The sequence below is a fragment of the Falco cherrug genome, assembly GCF_023634085.1.
Source record: "Falco cherrug isolate bFalChe1 chromosome W unlocalized genomic scaffold, bFalChe1.pri SUPER_W_unloc_1, whole genome shotgun sequence".
Classification (NCBI taxonomy): domain Eukaryota; kingdom Metazoa; phylum Chordata; class Aves; order Falconiformes; family Falconidae; genus Falco; species Falco cherrug.
The window spans coordinates 1,053,702-1,073,663 of record NW_026599288.1 but is presented as its reverse complement, the minus strand read 5'-3'; the positions used below and the strand labels follow the sequence as shown (position 1 = coordinate 1,073,663).

Here is a 19,962-nt window from a genome sequence, read left to right as displayed (position 1 = left end):
TGGTTTGTAGAATAAGAGTAACTTTGTTACTTCCGTTCCAAGTCATAATGCTATGGGTCCAACTTCAATACTCTCTTCAGGCCAGTTCAAATGCACTGTTAAGGAAGAGGAGGAGACTGGAAGTTTAATTACCTGTAGTGCCAGAATATGAGATCAGTGGCACCTTACTATTGAAGATGAAACAGCACAAGCCTGAAGTTCTGTACATAAAAATTAAGGAAATAACTTACCTCTGATAACTTACTGATCAGAAAATTATAACCAATACCACTGATTTCTGTAATCAGTAATTATTTTTTTTTAGTCCCATTTACATTAGAATAAAGCTCCAGGGATGCTTACCTGAAACCAAGATACCCACCATATTACCTCACAAATATTCTTACCCAAGCCAAAAGAGTTACTGTTTGTTGAAGTTGGTGTTGAGGTATTATTGCTTGATATTGATGTGGTAGCAATACTGCCAGTGGTGTGTGTTTGTTGACCTGGATGATCTTGTAATCTATAAAAAGCAAGTTAAAAAAATATACAAGTTGAACAAGGTGTGGCAAGTTGACCCCAGCCAGTTAAAAGCCCACCCAGTTACAATGTCTTTTCCCCCCACCCCAGGCAGGATGGGAGAGAGAACTAGAAGGGCAAAGGTAAGAAAAACTCATGGGTTGAGATAAAGACAGTTTAATAGGTAAGGAAAAAAACAAACAACCAAACCAAACAAGTGACACAAAGGCAATTGCCTACCACCTCCCACCAGCAGACCAATGTCCAGTCAGTCTCCAAGTGACACCAGCTACTTTGGAAAAGTGTCATGTGTTGTCGTCCATCCCCGTGTCATCCCCCCCCCCCCAGTTTTATTGATTAGCATGACATGATATGGTATGCAATATCTTTGGTCAGCTTGTTTCAATTGTCCCAGCTGTGTCCCCTTCCCAACCCTAGCCTTCTTGGGGGGGGAGGGGGGGGGGGGGAAATGGGCACAAAGCAAGAAAGAGAGGAGGAAGGCCTTGATACTGTGCGAGCACTGTTCATCCAACAATAGTTAAAACATCTGTGTGTTATCAACACTGTTAGGTGAAAAATCCAAAACACTGCACCATACACACTGCTATGAAGAAAGTAAAACCCCCTACAAGCCAGACCCAGTGCACAAGGTATGGCATTTAATGTAATGTAATAATGATATTTAATACAGGAACAGTATCATACTTCAGAATCTTAATTTACATTTTTATTATTTCTAAAAATAAATAAAAATTAAACTATTATCTCTAGATATCTTCCTGACCAAACTCAAACAGAAAGTATACAGAAAGTGGAAACAAGGACAGGTAAACTGGGAGGAATACAAAGACATTGTCCGAGTCTCTCTTTCTTATACAGAGTTAGGAAAGACAAAGCCCAAATTGAATTGAATTTGGCCAAGGATGTCAAAGATAATAAGAAGGGCTTCTATAAGTAAATAGGAGACAAAAAGACAACTCGGGGAAAATGTGGGACTGCTGCTTAATGAGACAGGGGACCTGGGTACACAGGAAACCAAAAAGGCTGAAATACTGAATGCCTTCTTTGCCTCAGTCTTTACTAGCAAGACTTTTTCAGGAATACTAGGCCCCTGAGACCAGGGGAAAAGTCTGGAGCAAGGAAGACATACCCTTTGTAGAAAAGGATCAGATCAGGGAATACTTAAGCAAACTGTACATACATAAGTCCATAGGCCTGGATAGAATGCACCCAGGAGGGCTGAGGGAACCAGCAGATACCATCATGAGGCCACTCTTAATAATCTTTGATTCATCATAGTGACTGGAAGAAGTGTCCAAGGACTGGAGAAAAGCAAATGTCACTCCTATCTTCAAGAAGGGCAAGGAGGAAAACCCAGGGAACTACAGACCATCCAGCCTCACCTTCTTTCCTAAGAAGGTAACACAGCAGCTAATCCTGGAAACTATTTCCAGGCACAGGAAGGACATGAAAGCCATTGGGAAGGCAGCATGGATTCACCAAGGGGAAGTCATGCTTGACCAACTTGATAAACTTTTGTGATCAAATGACTTGCCCTGTAGATGAGGGGAGAACAGCAGATAATTTCTACCTGGACTTCAGGAAGGCCTTTGACGCTGTCTCCCATAAGATCCTCCTAGAGAAGCTGATGAAGTAGGGACTGGAGCAAAATGAAAACTGGCTGAATGGCCAGATACAGAGGGGGATGACTAGTGGCACAAAGTCTAGTTGAAAGTCAGGAACTAGCAGAGTACCCCAGGGGTCAATACTGGGTCCAGTCCTGTTTAACTTCATTAATGATCTGGATCAGGGGTCCTCAAACTTTTTAAAGAGGGGGCCGGCATGCGGATGTAGTAACAGGAAGTCATCTGCAGCTGCTTGGTTTCCCCCCCCAACCCCCAGCAGGGGTGTGTGTGTGTGTGCGCCTGTAAATACTGGGGGCCGGATTGAGGACCCTGGGGGGCCGTATCTGGATGATGGGGTAGAGTATACCCCTCAGCGAGATTGCTGATGTCTCAGAACTGGGAGGAGTCTGGCCAGACAACCATGCTGCCATCCAGAGGGACCTCAATAGGCTGCAGAAATGGGATGACAGGAACCTCGTGCATTTCAACAAGAGGAAGTGGTGAAAAGTCCTACACCTGAGTAGGAATGATCCCATGCACTAATATATGATGGGTGCCACCCAGTTGGAAAGCACCTTGGCAGAAAAGGCCCTGGGGGTCCCGGTGGACACCAAGTTGAACATGAGCTAGCAACGTGCCCTCACAGCAAAGGTGAATGGTATACTGGGCTGCATTAAGAAGAATGTTGCCAGCAGATCAAGGGAGGTGATCCTTCCCCTCTACTCAGCACTGTTGAGGCCACACCTGGAGTCCTGTGTCCAGTTCCAGGCTACCCAGTACATGCAAGATGTGGACATACCGAAGAGAGTCAAATGAAGGGCCACAAAGATGATGAAAGGACTGGAGCATCTCTCATATGAGGAAAGACTGAGAATGCTGAAACTGGTTAGCCTAGAGAAGAGAAGGCTAAGGGCAGGGATATTATTAATGTATATAAATACCTGAAGGGAGGGCGCAAAGATGACGGAGCCAGGCTCTTGTCAGTGGTGCCCAGTGACAGGATCAGAGGTAACTGGCACACAGTGAAACACAGGAGGTTCTTGTCTGATCATAAGGAAAGATTTTTTTTACCGTGAGGGTGACTGAGCACTGGAACAGGTTGCCCAGGGAGCTTGTGGAGTCTCCCTCCTTGGAGATATTCACAATCCATCTGGACATAGTCCTCGGTAACTGGCTCTAGGCGGCCCTGCTTGAGCAGGGGTGTTGGACCAGATGACCTCCAGAGGTCCCTTCCAACCTCAACCAACCTGCGATTCTCAGACATCTATAATCTCATCACTTCTTCAGAACAATAGTTTCTAACATTAAGAAAACTGATGGGCATTGCTGTAACCATTACCACCTTTTCATCCTATTCCTGGAATGCCTGTCAATGAATTGTTTTTTCAGTCCTTACGTTGCTTTAGGGATCCTGATGTACTCCTACCCCCTCAAATATTACTAATTCCATGCTGGGGCTTAAAGAAGAGAAGGCTATCAAGATCTGTAATACAGGATTTATTCCATACCACACTTTTAGTAGGACACCCCACTGAACATAAAATTAAGTTAAAGTCTTATTTCATCACAAGACTAATTTCAGAATTTCAATGTTCTTTAAGACTGTAAGAGTATGGTAACAATTTAGTTACACAAAGTTAACGCCATCATAAACTAGCACAAGCACTAAAGGCTGCTTGCACAATTCATATGCTCGCCACACCTGTTTACTGCAGGGGCATAAGCATGGGTGCTACCACGCAGTGAAACAGATCAGGGACTGTTCAGATTATCTTCAGATTTATTCTGCACCTACTGTAACTAAGGAGCAGATTCAAGTGATTTAACAGTAATGGCTCATTTTAGAGGATAACATTAACTTTCAAAAGGCATACGTATGATATCCAGAGACACAATCTTACAGAATTTGGGTTGCTTCTCTTGTTCAATAGCAGGGGTATTTGTACTGCTTTTGAATACATTTTAGTCAAACCTAGGTTTGCCCAACAGAAAGCTAACACACTAGGAATTAAGAAGGTTTTTACTACTTAAGAGATGAGACAACTGCTCATCAGTCAGGTTACCTGTTTTGTGTTTTGATGACCAGGTGAACAGTAAGTCCATCGTGAATCCCATGCTGAATCAAAGTATCTTGATCTTTTAAAATTTTTCCAGCAAATATCAAAACAAGCTGATCAGCGTGGGACTTGAAACGCTTAGAGATTTCTTCCTTGAACTAAACAAAAGTTTAATATTATATAGTTATGTAATTGAATACTGAACTATTAGGTTTTTTATAATTTCAGGAAGAACTATTTTGCTCATATTTATTATATTAATCCACTTGCACAATATGTTTCACTTTATACAACCTAGAAACACTTCACTAAGTTATCTCAACTTTCTTTTTATCCAAAGGAAGATAGGAAATCAAGTAATTCTTTTTCTGTACAATTAAAATGTTTCATATCTAGATCACTAAGTATATAGCTGGCAATAAAAAAAAATTGGCATCTGCTTAAAGACTACACCTTCATTTCAGCCAGGCACATACCCATGATGCAATAAATATGTAGTAGTACACATGCCATTGAAACCATCTGTTGCTGACATGCTGAGGATACAACAACACATGTTAATTCAGTCCACATTTGTGCAGGCACTGAAAGGAGCAGAATCCTTTCTTCTTGGACATATTACTGCTACCTTTCACATGTCAAAATGAACAATCCTTTCCATACAGTCAAAAATTATTTCTTAGGTGGCTCTGCTCTCTCATCCAACTCACAACAGCTACATGAAATGTCCTTCCAGCCCATGGCATTTCAGTTGACTGTGAAATCAAACCTTCATTAGAACAACTGAACCTGGAAAAGCAATTTTATTTCTTCCTTCCTTCTTAACCAATAACCAGCACATTATGCTTTGACTGACTTCTATAAAATAATGAATCTCAGTCAAAAAAGTACTCTCACAGAAGAAACAATTAGCTCACAAAATGTAAAAAGGCTAATATAAGAAAACTGAATCAATTTATTCAACATGACTAGTCAGTAGACTAAACATTTCTGAAAGGATCTCAGGCAGTTGGGAATCCCTCCAGAAGTTCACAGTATTTAACATTTTTCAAGTAGCATGATCAACTTAATTTTTTAAAAAATCCTATTCCAAACATCTTCGTGAACTTTCATAGAGGAACCCCAATTATTAATTATTTAATAGTAAGTAATTGCAAGATTATGAGTCAGTCACTATATTATACTCTGAAAGCGAGTCCCTAACCAAAAAGGTTTATAGTATAGAAAGAAATAACACAGGAAAAAAAAACCACGAGCCTGAGACACAACAGAGGTAACAAAACTTTGTGCCTGGGTAAAGGTAATATTTGGTCAGTTAGAAGTCTGCTCACACAGAGTTGGTTCCAGTTCCCAGAGAAACATCTTTTAAGTCAACCTTTATACTAGTAACATTTAGACTTGCAACCATTTTAGGAAGCCATTTCTCACGGTTTAACCTCAGCCGGCAACCAAGTACCATGCAGCCACTCGCTCCCTCCCCCCCTCCCCCTCCCCCCCCCTCAGAGGGATGGGGAGGAGAATCAGGGAAAAAAGGTAAAACTTGTGGGTTGAGATAAGAACAATTTACTAATTGAAATAAAGTAAATAATAATAATTGTAACAAAAAGAAGGGAGAAGGAGAGAGGCATAAAACCCAAAGGGAAAAGAAAAAACAAGTGATGCACAATACAACTGCTCACCACCCACTGACCAATGCCCAGCCAGTCCCCCTAGCAGCAATCCTCCTGCCCAGGCCAATCCCCCCCTCCCAGTTTATATATTCAGCATGATGTCTCATGGTACAGAATACCTCTTTGGCTAGTTCAGGTCAGCTGTTCTAACTTGTATTCCCTCCCAATTTCTTGTACCCCTCTAGCCATCTTGCTGGCAAGGCCTGAGAAACTGAGAAGTCCTTGACTTAGTATAAACATTACCCAGCAACAACTAAAACCATCAGTGTGCTATCAACATTGTTCTCACACCAAATCCAAAACACAGCACTGCACCAGCTACTAAGAAGAAAATTAACTCCATCCCAGCTGAAACCAGAACACACATCTACAGCACACTTTTTGCTGAGGCGGAGGTTAGAGAATCATTTATGTATCTGTCCAAAAGAATTCTGAAAACCATTTTCAATACAAGTGTGGGGTTTTTTTGTTTTAAATTGTCAGTATCTAATATGATGCTTCTGAAAAAAGAAAATACCAAAAAAAGAATACAATTCAGTCTTCAGCATCATCCAATCTCTGCCAATACTGGAAAAATATTAGCCCTATGCTGAAGTTTGACACAAATCACTAGTGGTTGTATTGCAAAATAAAGTTGGGGAGGATGGAAGAGAAGACTTTTTATCATCCTCTGTGGGCAAAGATTCCTCTTCATTATTCTTCATCTCTCACTGTTAACCTTAACTAAAATGCAAGATCATTCCCCTGTAGCAAATGGGGGGGGGGGGGAACACACCCCAAATCTTTATTTAAATTCAAACAGCATAAGGACAAGAGTAATGACTACCAATTATATTCTTATTCCCCCAGGTCTTATCTGTGTAGCTTTTATAGGACTCCACCATTTTTACTGGTAACAAAGAGTTCAGGGAATGAGGTGCTCCAGTGCCATGGCAATGAAAACGGCATAGACTCTGGAAACTGTTAGATGTGAGCAGTGAAGACAACTAGCTCAATTTTCTTTACCCTAAATGGAACTTTAAGTGTCAAACCTGTACGCATCATCTCAGTGTCCAAATTAAACTTATGCAATTGACAGCAAATGAAGGGAAAGGAGACAACAATGCAAATTCATACACATTAAGGCAGTTGTGAGAAAAGAATCTTTGGAGTAGTTAAATCTTCAATTTGTACAACTGAACTAGATAACACTACCAGTAAATTAGATATAATGCTTTATAATGGCTTGGCACTTAAGGAAACAAGAAGCAGGTCAATTTCAAAGTCTTGCAGCTGGCTGGGAATGATGAACATTTCCATCTAATTCTCCTACTGCACTAACTCTTCCCTTTTTATTAACATGTAGATACTACAATGCTTTTAGCCAATTTGTTTTACTGTTCAAAAATTCAAGCTTGACTTCATTGCAATAGTAGTAGCCATTACAATATCACAAACATGTTCAGTTTTATTGAAACATTAAAAAGGGTTTGAAATTCTAGAAAAGTAATGTTTCTCCATACCTAGCACCTAATGTTCACAGAAGCCAGTTGATTGTACTGCTCTAGTAACTGAATACAATAACAATAATGTAAAAAGTCACATCAATTTTAGACATAATAGTTTGGGGCATCAGTGGGAATAAAACACAGGGGCATTAAGACAGAAACACAAGATTATCATGTAGATGGACAGAGGCCTAGTTTCCCTATGAAAAAAAAAAAAAACATTAACTGAAATGAATTAATTCAAGGTCATAGTCTCCTAAAAGCATAAAAACTTGTCAATTTCACATGAATTAGAACAGATCTCAAACTAGTCTTGAAGGCCCTTGCCTGCATTACCATTTCACCTTCAGTTAACTTCTTTCTATTAAGAACTCGCCCCCCTCCCCATTTTTGGGTTTCTTTGCATGGTGTTGGTTTGTTGGAGTTTGGTTTTTTTGTTTTTAAGGACAGGAACAGTATAGGGTTTTTACCCTGAGAATGTTTTTAGCAGCACTCCACCACTTGTTTACACACTCAATGATCTCCATACCAAATATCCTCAAGTTCACATGATCTTAAAACCCAATACTCTTAACAGAACTCTGCTCTTTTGTTCCACAGTAACAGAACAGGCACCACAAGTCAAGTTAGAACTTATTACATCTGCTCAACTTGACCACCCCGAAGGTTTTTGACATGCATAGGTGATTCAGTCTGTCAATGCCTAGTTGGGGGGGGGGGGGGGGGGGGGGAAGGAACAAAGAGAATCCAACTTGCACTCGTAGCTGAGAATTCTAGTAAACATTTTGTCATGAACAAAGCCAATATCTTTGTATACACATGAAGTAGAACAGCTGACTAAAAAGGAGACACTTCTGTACAGTCACTTTGCAGAGCAGATCCATACTTTAAACATTAGAAGAGTTCAGTTGGAAGTGACCTACAATGATCATCTAGTCCAACTGCCTGACCAAAAGTTAAAGCATGCTATTAAGGGTGTTGCCCAAATGCCTCTCAAACACCGACAGGCATGGGGCATGAATCACCTCTCTAGGAAGCCTGTTCCAGTGTTCGGCTGTGGATAACTGGCTAGCTGAAAAGGGTCACATAGACATAGTCCAGCTGGCTGAACAAAAATGCACATCGCTCTCAGCTTATCTGAAGTAAAGCAAAATACACTGTCTTTGGCTGTCCTTGTTACACAATAACAGGAAGATTTTGGTGGGAAAAGAATGTTGCAGGTGGGAACAGATAACTACAGAAGAGAAACTAGGGGCGGGCTTGGTATTTAGGCAACTAACCAATAATGAGCTTAACTTTTGTAATATGTATGAGCTAATTATAACAAGGCATAAGAGACAATAAACGAAGTCTGCTGATCACTCATATTGAGTGACTGTGTCTTCCCTCCGTCGCGACAAATGGCGCCCGAACAGGGACCCTAGAGAGGGCTGAACCTGCGAGCCACGGTTCGACGGAGATTCGGGTACCGGTCCTGAAAGCAGCGCAGGAGGCGGAAGGGCACAGTCCCCGCGCCCGGGAGCGCCTACAGAGGGTCCCGCCGGCCACGCGTCGCCGGAGTCTCGCAAAGGCTGCAACAGCGCTGACGAAGGTATGGAGAGACAAGCGACGTACGATTCGCTCATATGCTTTTTAGAAAAGCGGAGCGTTCGGGACATAGATTGTAAAAAGGCATTACCCGGGTTATTAGCGTATGGGATAGCGTCCGGGTCCCCCGCGGCAGCGGCGAGCGGCGGCGCGCAGCCCGGCAGGCCCCGTCCCGGCCGCGGTTTCTCTCCAAGGCGGCACCCCCCCACACCCCCCCCCCTCCGATCGGCGCCATGGCGATGCAAGCGGCCAAGCGAGCTGACATCTGGCTGCCCCCAGAGGTCAATCGGGTCCTTTATATTCGGAACCTGCCGTATAAAATCACAGCGGAGGAAATGTATGATATTTTTGGGAAATACGCACCTATTCGACAACTCAGAGTTGGAAACACTCCTGAAACAAGAGGAACAGCTTAAGCTCCTCAAGGAAAAATACGGAATTGATTACGAACCCACCAAAAAAAGTGCTTCAGATGTCCCCTACAAGAAATGGGTTTCTGCCTTGAACTAGCAAACATCTCTGTGCTTAAAGAGAAGCCTTTTTGCCTTGATGGAGATAATTTATTCTGTATTCTGTATTTATGCTGTATTCTGAATGTGGAAATTGGTTGGGACTAGGAGGCTGGCTTAAAGGCATTTTGCAAACGGGATTATTATTTTTGATCATTATTGTAATAATAGTTTTTTGATCAAAACCAGCCAAAATTATTTGTAAGCATTAGGCATATCTGGAAGAGAATGCCTTTATTTGAATCAGCAGTTAAGGTGTAGTTTAGTCTGATGCTGTGGTTTTATCTGCTTCTGGTGAATTTTTGAAGTGATGAAATCAGAGATACAAGGTATACTAAGAATTATGAGGTAATAATCTAAGTAAGAGTGCTGTCTTTTATATCTACAAGTGCAACATGCTTTTATGTAGCAGAGAGAAACTTTGACAATAATGTTGCTTGAGCGAGATGTGCATGTGACAACTTGGGAAAAGGGATATCACAACTGGAGTGCAACAGTGTTTCTATGTCTGGCAGAGTGAAATCTTTCAAGACCTGAGTTTAGACAGTCTAAAATAAATTGTTAGTATTCAGAAAACCCATCTTAAGCCTCTTTTGCTTACATAGTGTTATGGAAGTCAACTGCTATTGTAGAGAATTAATGATTTTTTAATACATATTAACAAATACTACTATTTTACCTTGAGGCAGTTGAGTGAGAAATACTCACGTGTAGCATTTGAGGGAATGTCAGCATAAATCGCACTTACAGTAAGACTGCATTTTTAATTACTGTACTCGTTAAGATTCGATGATGCCATAAGGCTAAGGCCTTTTATCACAGATCGGTTCTGAACTAAAAGGTGTGTGCACATGTAGATATGCACATTTGTGTTATTTTCCTTAATTGGCTACAAAATAATATAATTAGGTTGGGGACTAGATCTTGGGAATTTGTCTATTATACTTCTGTTTGTTAAGGAAAGTGCATAACACACAGCACCCATGTAGGCTTGGCTTGTGGCACAGTTGTCAAATTTAGCATAGACATTCAGACAGATAAGCAACGTACTCTTCTTGTGTGTATCACCTACAAGCCATTATGGCTTAGTGTGTAAATCTGTATGTAACTATTGAAAAATCCCCTTATGAATGTATATAGCTCAGAACTAATTTTTTCCCTTTGTTAATTCTTTGATATCAATGAGGTATTCTTCAGAAAATGTATGGACTGGTCGGTTGCCTAAGGGCAGTTGTTATTTGGACAGAAAATTGTTAATGGTCAGGGACTTTCCACTAAAATATTTGCAAATATTCCTAGTCAAACATCAGTTTGGTTTCTTTTCGGGTTTTGAGCTTGCATTAGTCCATGTTCAGAACTTTAAAATTACCTTTGAATTTTTTAAACTTTTTATATCACTGGAACAGAAAGAGCATCTAAATTAAAGCTTCAAGCTAACTTTATTTTTCAAGTATTTCAGGAATTATACTTCTGAACTGAGATTTTATAAGTTGGCTGTATATTTTCCTGTGTTAAAATGCTGTTATTGAAAATGGTCAACCAGGCCTATGTCGCCCAAAATAAAAACGGGGGAATTGTGGATAACTGGCTAGCTGAAAAGGGTCACATAGACATAGTCCAGCTGGCTGAACAAAAATGCACATCCCTCTCAGCTTATCTGAAGTAAAGCAAAATACACTGTCTTTGGCTGTCCTTGTTACACAATAACAGGAAGATTTTGGTGGGAAAAGAATGTTGCAGGTGGGAACAGATAACTACAGAAGAGAAACTAGGGGCGGGCTTGGTATTTAGGCAACTAACCAATAATGAGCTTAACTTTTGTAATATGTATGAGCTAATTATAACAAGGCATAAAAGGTGACTGTAAGAGACAATAAACGAAGTCTGCTGATCACTCATATTGAGTGACTGTGTCTTCCCTCCGTTGCAACATTTGGCCACCTTCTTTTTAAATAAATGTTTCCTAATATCAAGTCTGAACCTCCCCTGATACAACTTTGAACCATTCCTACGTGTTCTGTCGCTGGATACCAGGGATCAGCACCTCCCACTCCACTTCCCCTCCTCAAGAAGCTGTAGAGAGCAATGAGGTTGCCCTTCAGCCTCCTTTTCTCTAAACCAGACAAACCCAGAGTCCTTAGCTTCTCCTCATAGGATATGCCTTCCATTTAGTTAATGTTAACTTGTTACCATCTGATAAGTTGGCACAGGAAGGTCCCATTAAAAAAAAAGTTATCCTAGGTAAAGTAGAAAATCTTAAAATCCAAACTGTCATCTTTTGACGTTACCGCCATATAATGATTCAAGATCTTAGTACTAACTCAAAGCATGCCAACAAAAACAGCAACTATACTAGTATTAATGCCCATTCACATGACACAGTGCTGTGAAAGAAAACAAAAGTAAGAGATACTTTCCAATTCCTCTCAACCTTGGTTTAATATAAAACACATTTTAAAAAAAAGTTATATTAACAGTCCTAAAGAGGCCTCAAGGAATTAAACATCCAACTCCAACTGAAAACCAATGTAAAACAGGCTCCTAAAACTGTGACTGCTTTGAAAAATATTATCTAGGTGACAAAAACAAGCAACAAGATTGTTGACGCTTTCCAAACCAAACTGTTTTGAACACAGGACAGGGCTTTAGACACTGCCTATGGTTTACAACAAATGAAGCATAGCTAGAAAGCTCACCCAGATAATGCTTCTATAAAAGCCTTTTCAGTCTTTCATGACTTGTCAATTACTATCTTCCTGTGCTTAGAAGTTAGTCCTTGCCAATTATGCACGCTAATCACACAACCAAATTGTTTCCTCAAATCTCCATAATCAAAACAAATCTCTCTATATAAAAAGTTATTTCAAAAAACAAATTCAAATTCTTGATGAGTTTACAAAGCTAGTAGTCCAGAAGAAAACACTGAGGTAGTGTTTTCTAGTGAAAAGAGGACTTACGTTCTAGCCAGTTCTATTCCTTCCAGACAACCTTCAGCAAACCACTCCAGTCCTCTATACTTTGACTTCAGAAGAGGAATTAGCAACACTTCCTTTCCCTGTAAAAGAACCTCACAAACTACAGATAGAAACTGAGCAAATTAATCTGGAACAATTCATTTAGATTGGAAAGGGATACAAAAAGGATTATGTATAGATAGCAATTCTTGCAGTACAGCTGTGTTTTGATAACCTACTATTGTATTGGGTTTGCATGGCAAGGTTTTGGTAGCAGATGGAGTTACAGGGGTGGCTTCTGTGAGAAGATGCCAGAAGCTTCCCCTATGCCAAATAGAGCTAGTGCCAGCTGGCTCCAAGATGGACCTGCTGCTGGCCAAAGCTGAGCCAGTCAGTGACAGTGGTAACACCTCTGTGACAACATACTTAAGGAGTAAAAACTGCTGCACAACAACAGCTGGGAGACAGGAGTGAGAATAAGTGAGAGCAACAACTATGCAGACACCAACGTCAGTGAAGAAGGGGGAGGAGGTGTTCCAGAACCTGGAGCAGAGATTCCCCTGCAGCCTGCGGTGAGGACCATGGTGAGGCAGGCTGTCCCCTGCAGCCCATGGAAGTTAACAGTGGAGCAGATAGCCACCTGCAGCCCATGGAGGACCCCACACCAGCGCAGGTGAATGCACCCGAAGGAGGCTGTGACACTGTGGAGAGCCCATACTGGAACAGGCTCCTGGCAGGCCCTGTGGCCCTGCAAGGGAAGCCACACTGGAGCAGTCCATTCCTGAAGGACTGCACCCCGTGGGACAGACCCACACTGGAGCAGTTCATGAAGAACTGCAGCCCATGAGAAGGGCCCATATTGGAAAAGCTCACAGAGAACTGTCTCCCATGGGTGGGACCCCATGCTGGAGCAGGGGAAGAGTGTAAGGAGGAAGGAACAGCAGAGGCAACTGTGATGAACTGACTGCAACCCCCTTTCCCCTGCACCGCTGGGGGGGGGGGGGGGGGGGAGGAGACAGAGAATTCAGGAATGAAGTTGAGCTTGGGAAGAAGGGAAGGGTGGAGGGAAGATGTTTTAAGATTTGGTTTTATTTCTCATTTTATTACAAATCAAATTGGAGTAGGATATTAATTTCCCCAAGTCAAGTCTGTTTTGCCTGTAATGATAACTGCTGAGTGGTCTCCCTGTCCTTATCTCAACCCATGAACCTTTTGTTATATTTTCTTTCATGTGCAGTTAAGTAGGGGAGATGGAATGGCTTGGTGGGCACCTCACAGCCAGCCAGGGTCAACCCACTACAACAATCCTTACACTGAAACATCAAAGTGAAACTCACTCTGCATAAAAGTATCTGCAAAAAAGAGACTTTAGAGTATTATTTAAATAAAAGTATTCATATTTTATTATACCTGCCAATCAGAAAACATTTGCCAAGTACCTCTGTTAGATAGCTGATATTTTCAAGATGCATCTAAGTCAACTGTCAGGGAAGTCAACATACTTTCTTCTGAAGGTTTCTATGCTATCAAACAGCAAATTACCATTGTTCTAAATAACTTTTCATAGAGTTTCCAAACTCTGAGAAAAAGAAAATTACTTAAGTGTTGAATAGTTAATCAAACAGGGTTTCTTTATTTCAAAGAAGTGTGAATAATCAGAGCATATTACAAGGTTGACTCCATAAACAGTCACACAGATGTATCTATGATGTGCTTCAGTGCACTGAGACATAAGACAGAGAAAAAACCAATGCTTTAACTTTGGTATTAAACAATTCATGCACTTATGTTCCTTTAGTGCCAACAGAAAGCTAGATCGTAATACTGAAAAAGTAGTACAGATTGGACTATATTAATTCCAACCTCTTTTGATCATACTGTTTAATAATCCCTGGACTACAGGGAAGACAGAACTGGTTATGTTAAAAGAACTGAAATTAAGCTGCCCTTATGAAATAGAGCATTATAAGAAATATTAAAAGCATACAGAAGTTAGGAAAGACATTCCACTATCAAATCACCCAATGCTCTCCTTAACATGTATACATATATGCCAAACACTGCCAACTTGTGATTGTGAAAACCAGGCACAAATCTGAAACACTGGGTTTATGGATTTAAAGTTTCAACAATAATATTTATTCAAATTTTAAACAAAGAACTCCAACCAGATGTCCACTTGTCAACCAACAGAATCCCAACACAATCCAGTGTGTTATCGATTTGTTAATAAGTTAAGATTGATTGACTTTGATTAATTGATTTTATAAAATCATTTAATAAAATTAAAATATAGAAGGATTAGAAAAATTTTTAAATGAAACTTATAGCTGCACAGTAAAAGCTGTTATGAGATCTTCTGTACATCCTGTACCAAGGCTAGAAGAAGGGGCTGGAACCATTGTTAAAACTTAGGTAATAACTCTAGGGTTTGAAAGGTTTCTTTGTATTTAACCAGTCTTCTGTATGTAGAGGTGTATTGAAATGTCAGAATATGAGATTAATGGGAACTGGGGAGAGTCGACTGGAACAGCTTGTAGTTGCCTGCCAAGAAATCGTGAACTTTAATAAAAGGTAATTCCGGCAGGGGGAGATCGCGACCACCGACTCATATACCACCTACCCAAATCGTACCCCAGACCCATTTCTAGACCTTTCTAAGCTCTACTGTGCATAATAGGATATAGGAGGAGAGTATGTTAAATGATTTACGGGAAATGTTATGATTATGCATGAATATTTAATGAATATGTATGAATAAGTTCTATATATGGAATCTGATTTTGGGACCTGGCGCGCGTTGATCGTGAGAGGACTCGCTCACGCACCCGGCCGTTAATAAAGAAGTGTCTGCTTATCTACATCACATTGGTGTCGATAAGTTCTTCATTCCGAGATTTCGGTAACAAGTAGGTGAGTTTGTTTATAATTCTGTAGTACAGAAAGCACAACTTTCAGGTATATTATCAGCATGTATATTTTTAAACTAATTATCTATTACTACTGAAAACTATATTCTTCACTGACCAAAGGTTGACCTTAAATAAAAATAGAGAAAAAAATAAACTGTTTTCTATGGTTATATGAACTAAACTTAATTTCCTTAACTTTTCCAAACAGACATTACCCTGACATTTTCAGATAATCATAGAACTGACAATAATTCTCTGCAAGAACGGTAGGCTTTTAAAATTAACAGCACATATTTGCCATATCCAGTTAGCCTAATAATTAAAAATATAAAGCAATCTGTTTTTCTCTAAGAGTTACAGTGTTCACAAAATACATAATTTGATATCTTAAAGTCTGCATACATGCTGGTGGATAGTAACTGTGAATCAATTACAATAACATCTTGAACTCTGTTAATGTTGCTATGTTGGCATTCCAAGAATGCCTACAGGGTAAACAGACTAAATTAAGAAAGTAAAATTGCTTTTAATGGAACCTGTTCCAACATCTCATCACTCAAAGAATTCAAGTCATTCACTAAAGAGACAGTAATGCATGAGTAGTCTGTAACATGACTGTTCACTCTGTGTATACAAGTCCTACCAAAAGGCACTGTTAACTCAAGCCCACAGAACCCACAAAATAAAGGAAAACAAACAAAAAAACCCCAGACAGAGCTAACTGATCTAAAGTCTCCGGTGTATTGGGATTTCAAATCAGCCAACTTGTAGGTATTCATCTTTACCTACCACGAATAGAAAGAAGTCTTTGTACACCAGTGTATGGGCCTGCAAGTTCAGTATCATACAAAGTCAAGAAAGCAAATATTTGATCCTTGTCCTAATACTGAGCCAAGCTGTGCTCAGCATAATCAAATAAGTTCCATGGAAAATAAAGACAGATGGTTGACACAGTCAACTCACCTCCCAGAGCAGTTTGGTTCTTGAGGGTTATTTTCCATTCTAACCTACATACTGCCTGTTCTTAGAGGCACAACATAGGATCAGCAATAACAAACCCTATGTTACTGAACTCTTCTAACACAGAAAAATTTTCCTCAACTTTGGATTGTTGCAAACCTGACTTACATCAATGTAGCAACATTAAATACACTTTGCATAGCCCTAAATTTAGCTCAAATAAACAAAAATTTAGATAAAAGTCTTAGGGTTTTGTTTTGGCTGTATTCTGAACTGACTGTAAACAAAACCAAGTCCTAATATTAGCTACAGGAACACACAGCAAAATAAAAGCTATTCCTCCCCTCCTAGGACTTCAGGCCTCCCCTCCCTTCAATAGGGGGGACATTGTCCACTTGCCTATACCAACAGAACCACCCACTTGCTGATCTCATATGCATTTGAACAGATGCTCTTTTTTTCATTTATTTGAGGCTAACCTATTTCTAGAGCCAGCCCTGAAAATATCACATCTATTGTTATTATGTTACATAATGCTTATTATTAACAACTAATTTTGACAGTTTAAGAAAAACAGCCAATACTAGTCACGCTACAGTCTGGTATAGTTTTTTCTACTAGCTGTAACTTTGTCCAGGAATCAAAGCAAATGGCAGAATGGCAGACCCAAGGGGGGGGGGGGGGGGGGGGGGCAGCAGCAGCCTTACTTCATAGGAAGATTCAACTGCAAATCTAATCTGTTAACATCAGCTCAAAGGGATACCAAGACAATATTTAAAGTTTAAAATATCTATAGATGAAGACAACATTTTAAAGCAGTGTGTTCTATTAATCACTTAAATTGTTATGGTTGTTTTCAGTAAAAATTTATGGGTTTATTAGCTTGTATAACTTTCAGGTTTTAAGACAACCATCTACTAGAAAAATCTGATATTCCCATCAGGACTCATATTTGAAATCACGTTGTTAAAAGTTAGATATATTACAAATTCACATCTTAAATGAGTTTTCTTATAATTACAGAAGTCCCCAATATTATTGCAATCAAACTGCTTTTCAGGACAAATGTGATCCTTAAATTAGAGCCAGCATGTTTTTTAAAAAACAAAACGCAAATACAAATAATTTTACGACTAGGTGGCGCAAGAGTCTGTTAAATGTATAGAGCGAGCACCCTGGCTAGATCACTCAGAGCTTTTTAACTCACGTTTTGCATTTCCCCTCTGAAAACATGAGTCAGAAGACACATCAGCAACTAATGATTTAAAGCTCCATTTCTATACATCAGTTGTACTCTTAAACATGTAACCTTTTTTTGGTGAGGTTTGCAGTTACCAACTGCACAAAAAAATAACATGATAACAAGTAGCATACATTGCATTTCAGAGAAATTTTATAGAAAATGAAGTAAGCTCTGAATCTCCTTCAGGGAACTTCACCTTTTCAAGTATTTTAGCATAACAATATCTACATCCTTCACAAGTAGGAGAGACTGGCTTTATAGATATCTACCTTATGCTTTGACCACACCTTTCCTATGATTTGTAGCCTCCTAATCTAAACAAATTAAGTCCTGGAAAATACTCACGTGGAAGGCCTCCAAAAAACCTGAAGTGCTGCAGGAAATCGTGTCAATGATTCAGTAGGTGCTACTGTTTCTCTTGAACCAAAGACAATGAGATACTAACTTTCATAAAGTCTTAGAACAAAGGCCCTAACAATTCAGTTATCAAACACTAGTACGCTGAAGCACAGCAGAAGCTGTACTTTGTTTTTAGTGGAAACTTTATACAGTCTAAAGACGTGGCTTTTCTAAAATTAAGAGATCTTTGCCATAGCCTACTTGCTGTTTCTAAAGCCAATTTTAGATTAAAATAATTATTGGCACTATAGCACTGCCACGTAGGTGATTGCATATGCTTTCTACAGTTGTACTAGCTAGCCAGCAAGCCTCCTACTGTCAGACTGAGTCAGCTCGGCAGGGCAATTCAGAATTACGAAACGAGCTACGTCCACCTCCCAGGCCGGCTCTCAGCATCCTAACTGGGAGGAGCCGCGGAGGAGACGATGCAGGTTTCTTCAACACTCCCGATAGCCTCAGTTAGCAGCAGCCCCCCACAAAGCCAAGGCAGCCCTAATACTCGCCCAACAGCGCCGAGAACAGCTCGGATAAGCGGAAACTACATTGTCATCACGAAGGGCCCTTACCCTCCAGCGTGGGAGACGGAAACCACAGGCCAGGCCTCTTCCCCCTGGCTGCACTCCCCACCCCCAACCCCTCACCCCCAACCCCTCACCTGCTGGATGCTGCTAGTCTCAGGCACAGCGAACTCTTCCTTCTCCTTGGGAGTCTTCACCGTGATTTTGATGATCCGCGGCTCAGCAACAGCGAAGCCCTGAGCGGAGGACTCAGAGGAGCTGTGAGCCCCCGCGGAACTCTCCGCACTCTCCGACATGGCGGGTGGAGCCTGACTCCAAACGAGTCCTCCACGTCACAGGCTCACTCCCAGAGGCGGACAAAAACAACCCAGCTCACCCGCGGCACGCACTGATGACGTCCTGGACCGGGGAAGTTACTAGAAAGGGGGAAGCTGTCTCCCTGGGCGTGGGTTCGTTTTCGGCGCGCTTGCGCGCTACGAGTGGTAGTTTGAAGATTTAAAATCTTAGAAAGCGACAGTGACAAATAGTTCCTTAAACTGTCATACGGAAGTTTTAAGTTTCTTTTCAGATATAGTCGGGTGACTTCAGTACTCTGAAGTTACAATACACTAAAAGTTTTATGAGTTTTACAATATTAAACTGTTGATGTCCTATATATAATGATGTTATTACCTGCATATAATATAATGCACAATGATATTGTATGAAGTAACAAAGCTGTACCATGACCTGTATGACTTTCATGTTAAAAAGGGAGGAAGAAAAATTATATACAGCTTCTGAGCCTATGTAAAGAGAGATTGTAAAATTGCCTTTTGCTTCTAGGTTACTTGCTTAGCATCAGCTTAAGGGTAAGGTAAAACTTTAATATCTCAAATAACCTTTTACTATAAAAATAGAATTACAGTGGAAGCATTTCATAGCTGGGAATCAGATTTTCCTCAACCTTGGACCAAAAAAGAGAAAACACACACACACTATACCACCTCCCTTAATCCATAATTAAATTTAGTATCACCATATTAGGCCCTTTCCCAAAACATTAGTGATTTTCCTATCCATCAGATAGGAAATTCCAGAATCCTATCCCTGTTTTAATATCAAATACATGGATGGCTTCAAAATCTAGAGTCAAATGTCTTTTCTTCCTTATCCTTAAGTTATCCTGGAATTACCCTTTCCTAGTGTAGTCTGATTCACCAAGTGATTTGTTGGCTTGGTCTACTATTGGGATAATTTCTCAGAAACTATTTAAATTAGTTCAGTAAATTTTTACTAAACCAATTAAAAATGTGTTAAAAGCATTTAAAACTGGAATAGTGAAAAATGGCTGTTTTGCTGATTGACTGGATACCAAGCAAAAAAGAATTCCAAATCAAATATAAGAATAAATGCAGTTTATTATATTACACTATAATAAAGGAAAAATAGCATGCAATATGTACAGGTCTAGCCATAATATATGGCTTCACTCCAAATCAATATTGTCCGCCTTGTAAATGTAAAGGTAACCCTTTTAAAATATCAATTCCAATAATATATT

General features: G+C 40.2%; 1 protein-coding gene across 4 annotated transcripts in view; it reads right to left on the bottom strand.

Moving 5' to 3' along the window:
- LOC129734835 (ubiquilin-1-like) overlaps positions 1-18,801 on the bottom strand; it is a 38,772-nt gene extending 19,971 nt beyond the window's left edge. For 2 of the 4 annotated variants that reach the window (XM_055700131.1, XM_055700130.1), the window contains exons 1-3: positions 18,557-18,779; positions 4,187-4,338; positions 387-502 (exon numbers count right to left, since the gene is read on the bottom strand). In XM_055700131.1, coding sequence (XP_055556106.1) covers positions 387-502; positions 4,187-4,338; positions 18,557-18,715 — 427 coding nt within the window. In that variant the 5' untranslated portion in view covers positions 18,716-18,779. Of the gene's footprint in view, positions 1-386; positions 503-3,064; positions 3,168-4,186; positions 4,339-18,556 lie in introns of those variants that run through there. The other 2 variants (XM_055700129.1, XM_055700133.1) reach the window with 2 other exon arrangements.
- Between the last annotated feature and the right edge of the window lie 1,161 nt (positions 18,802-19,962).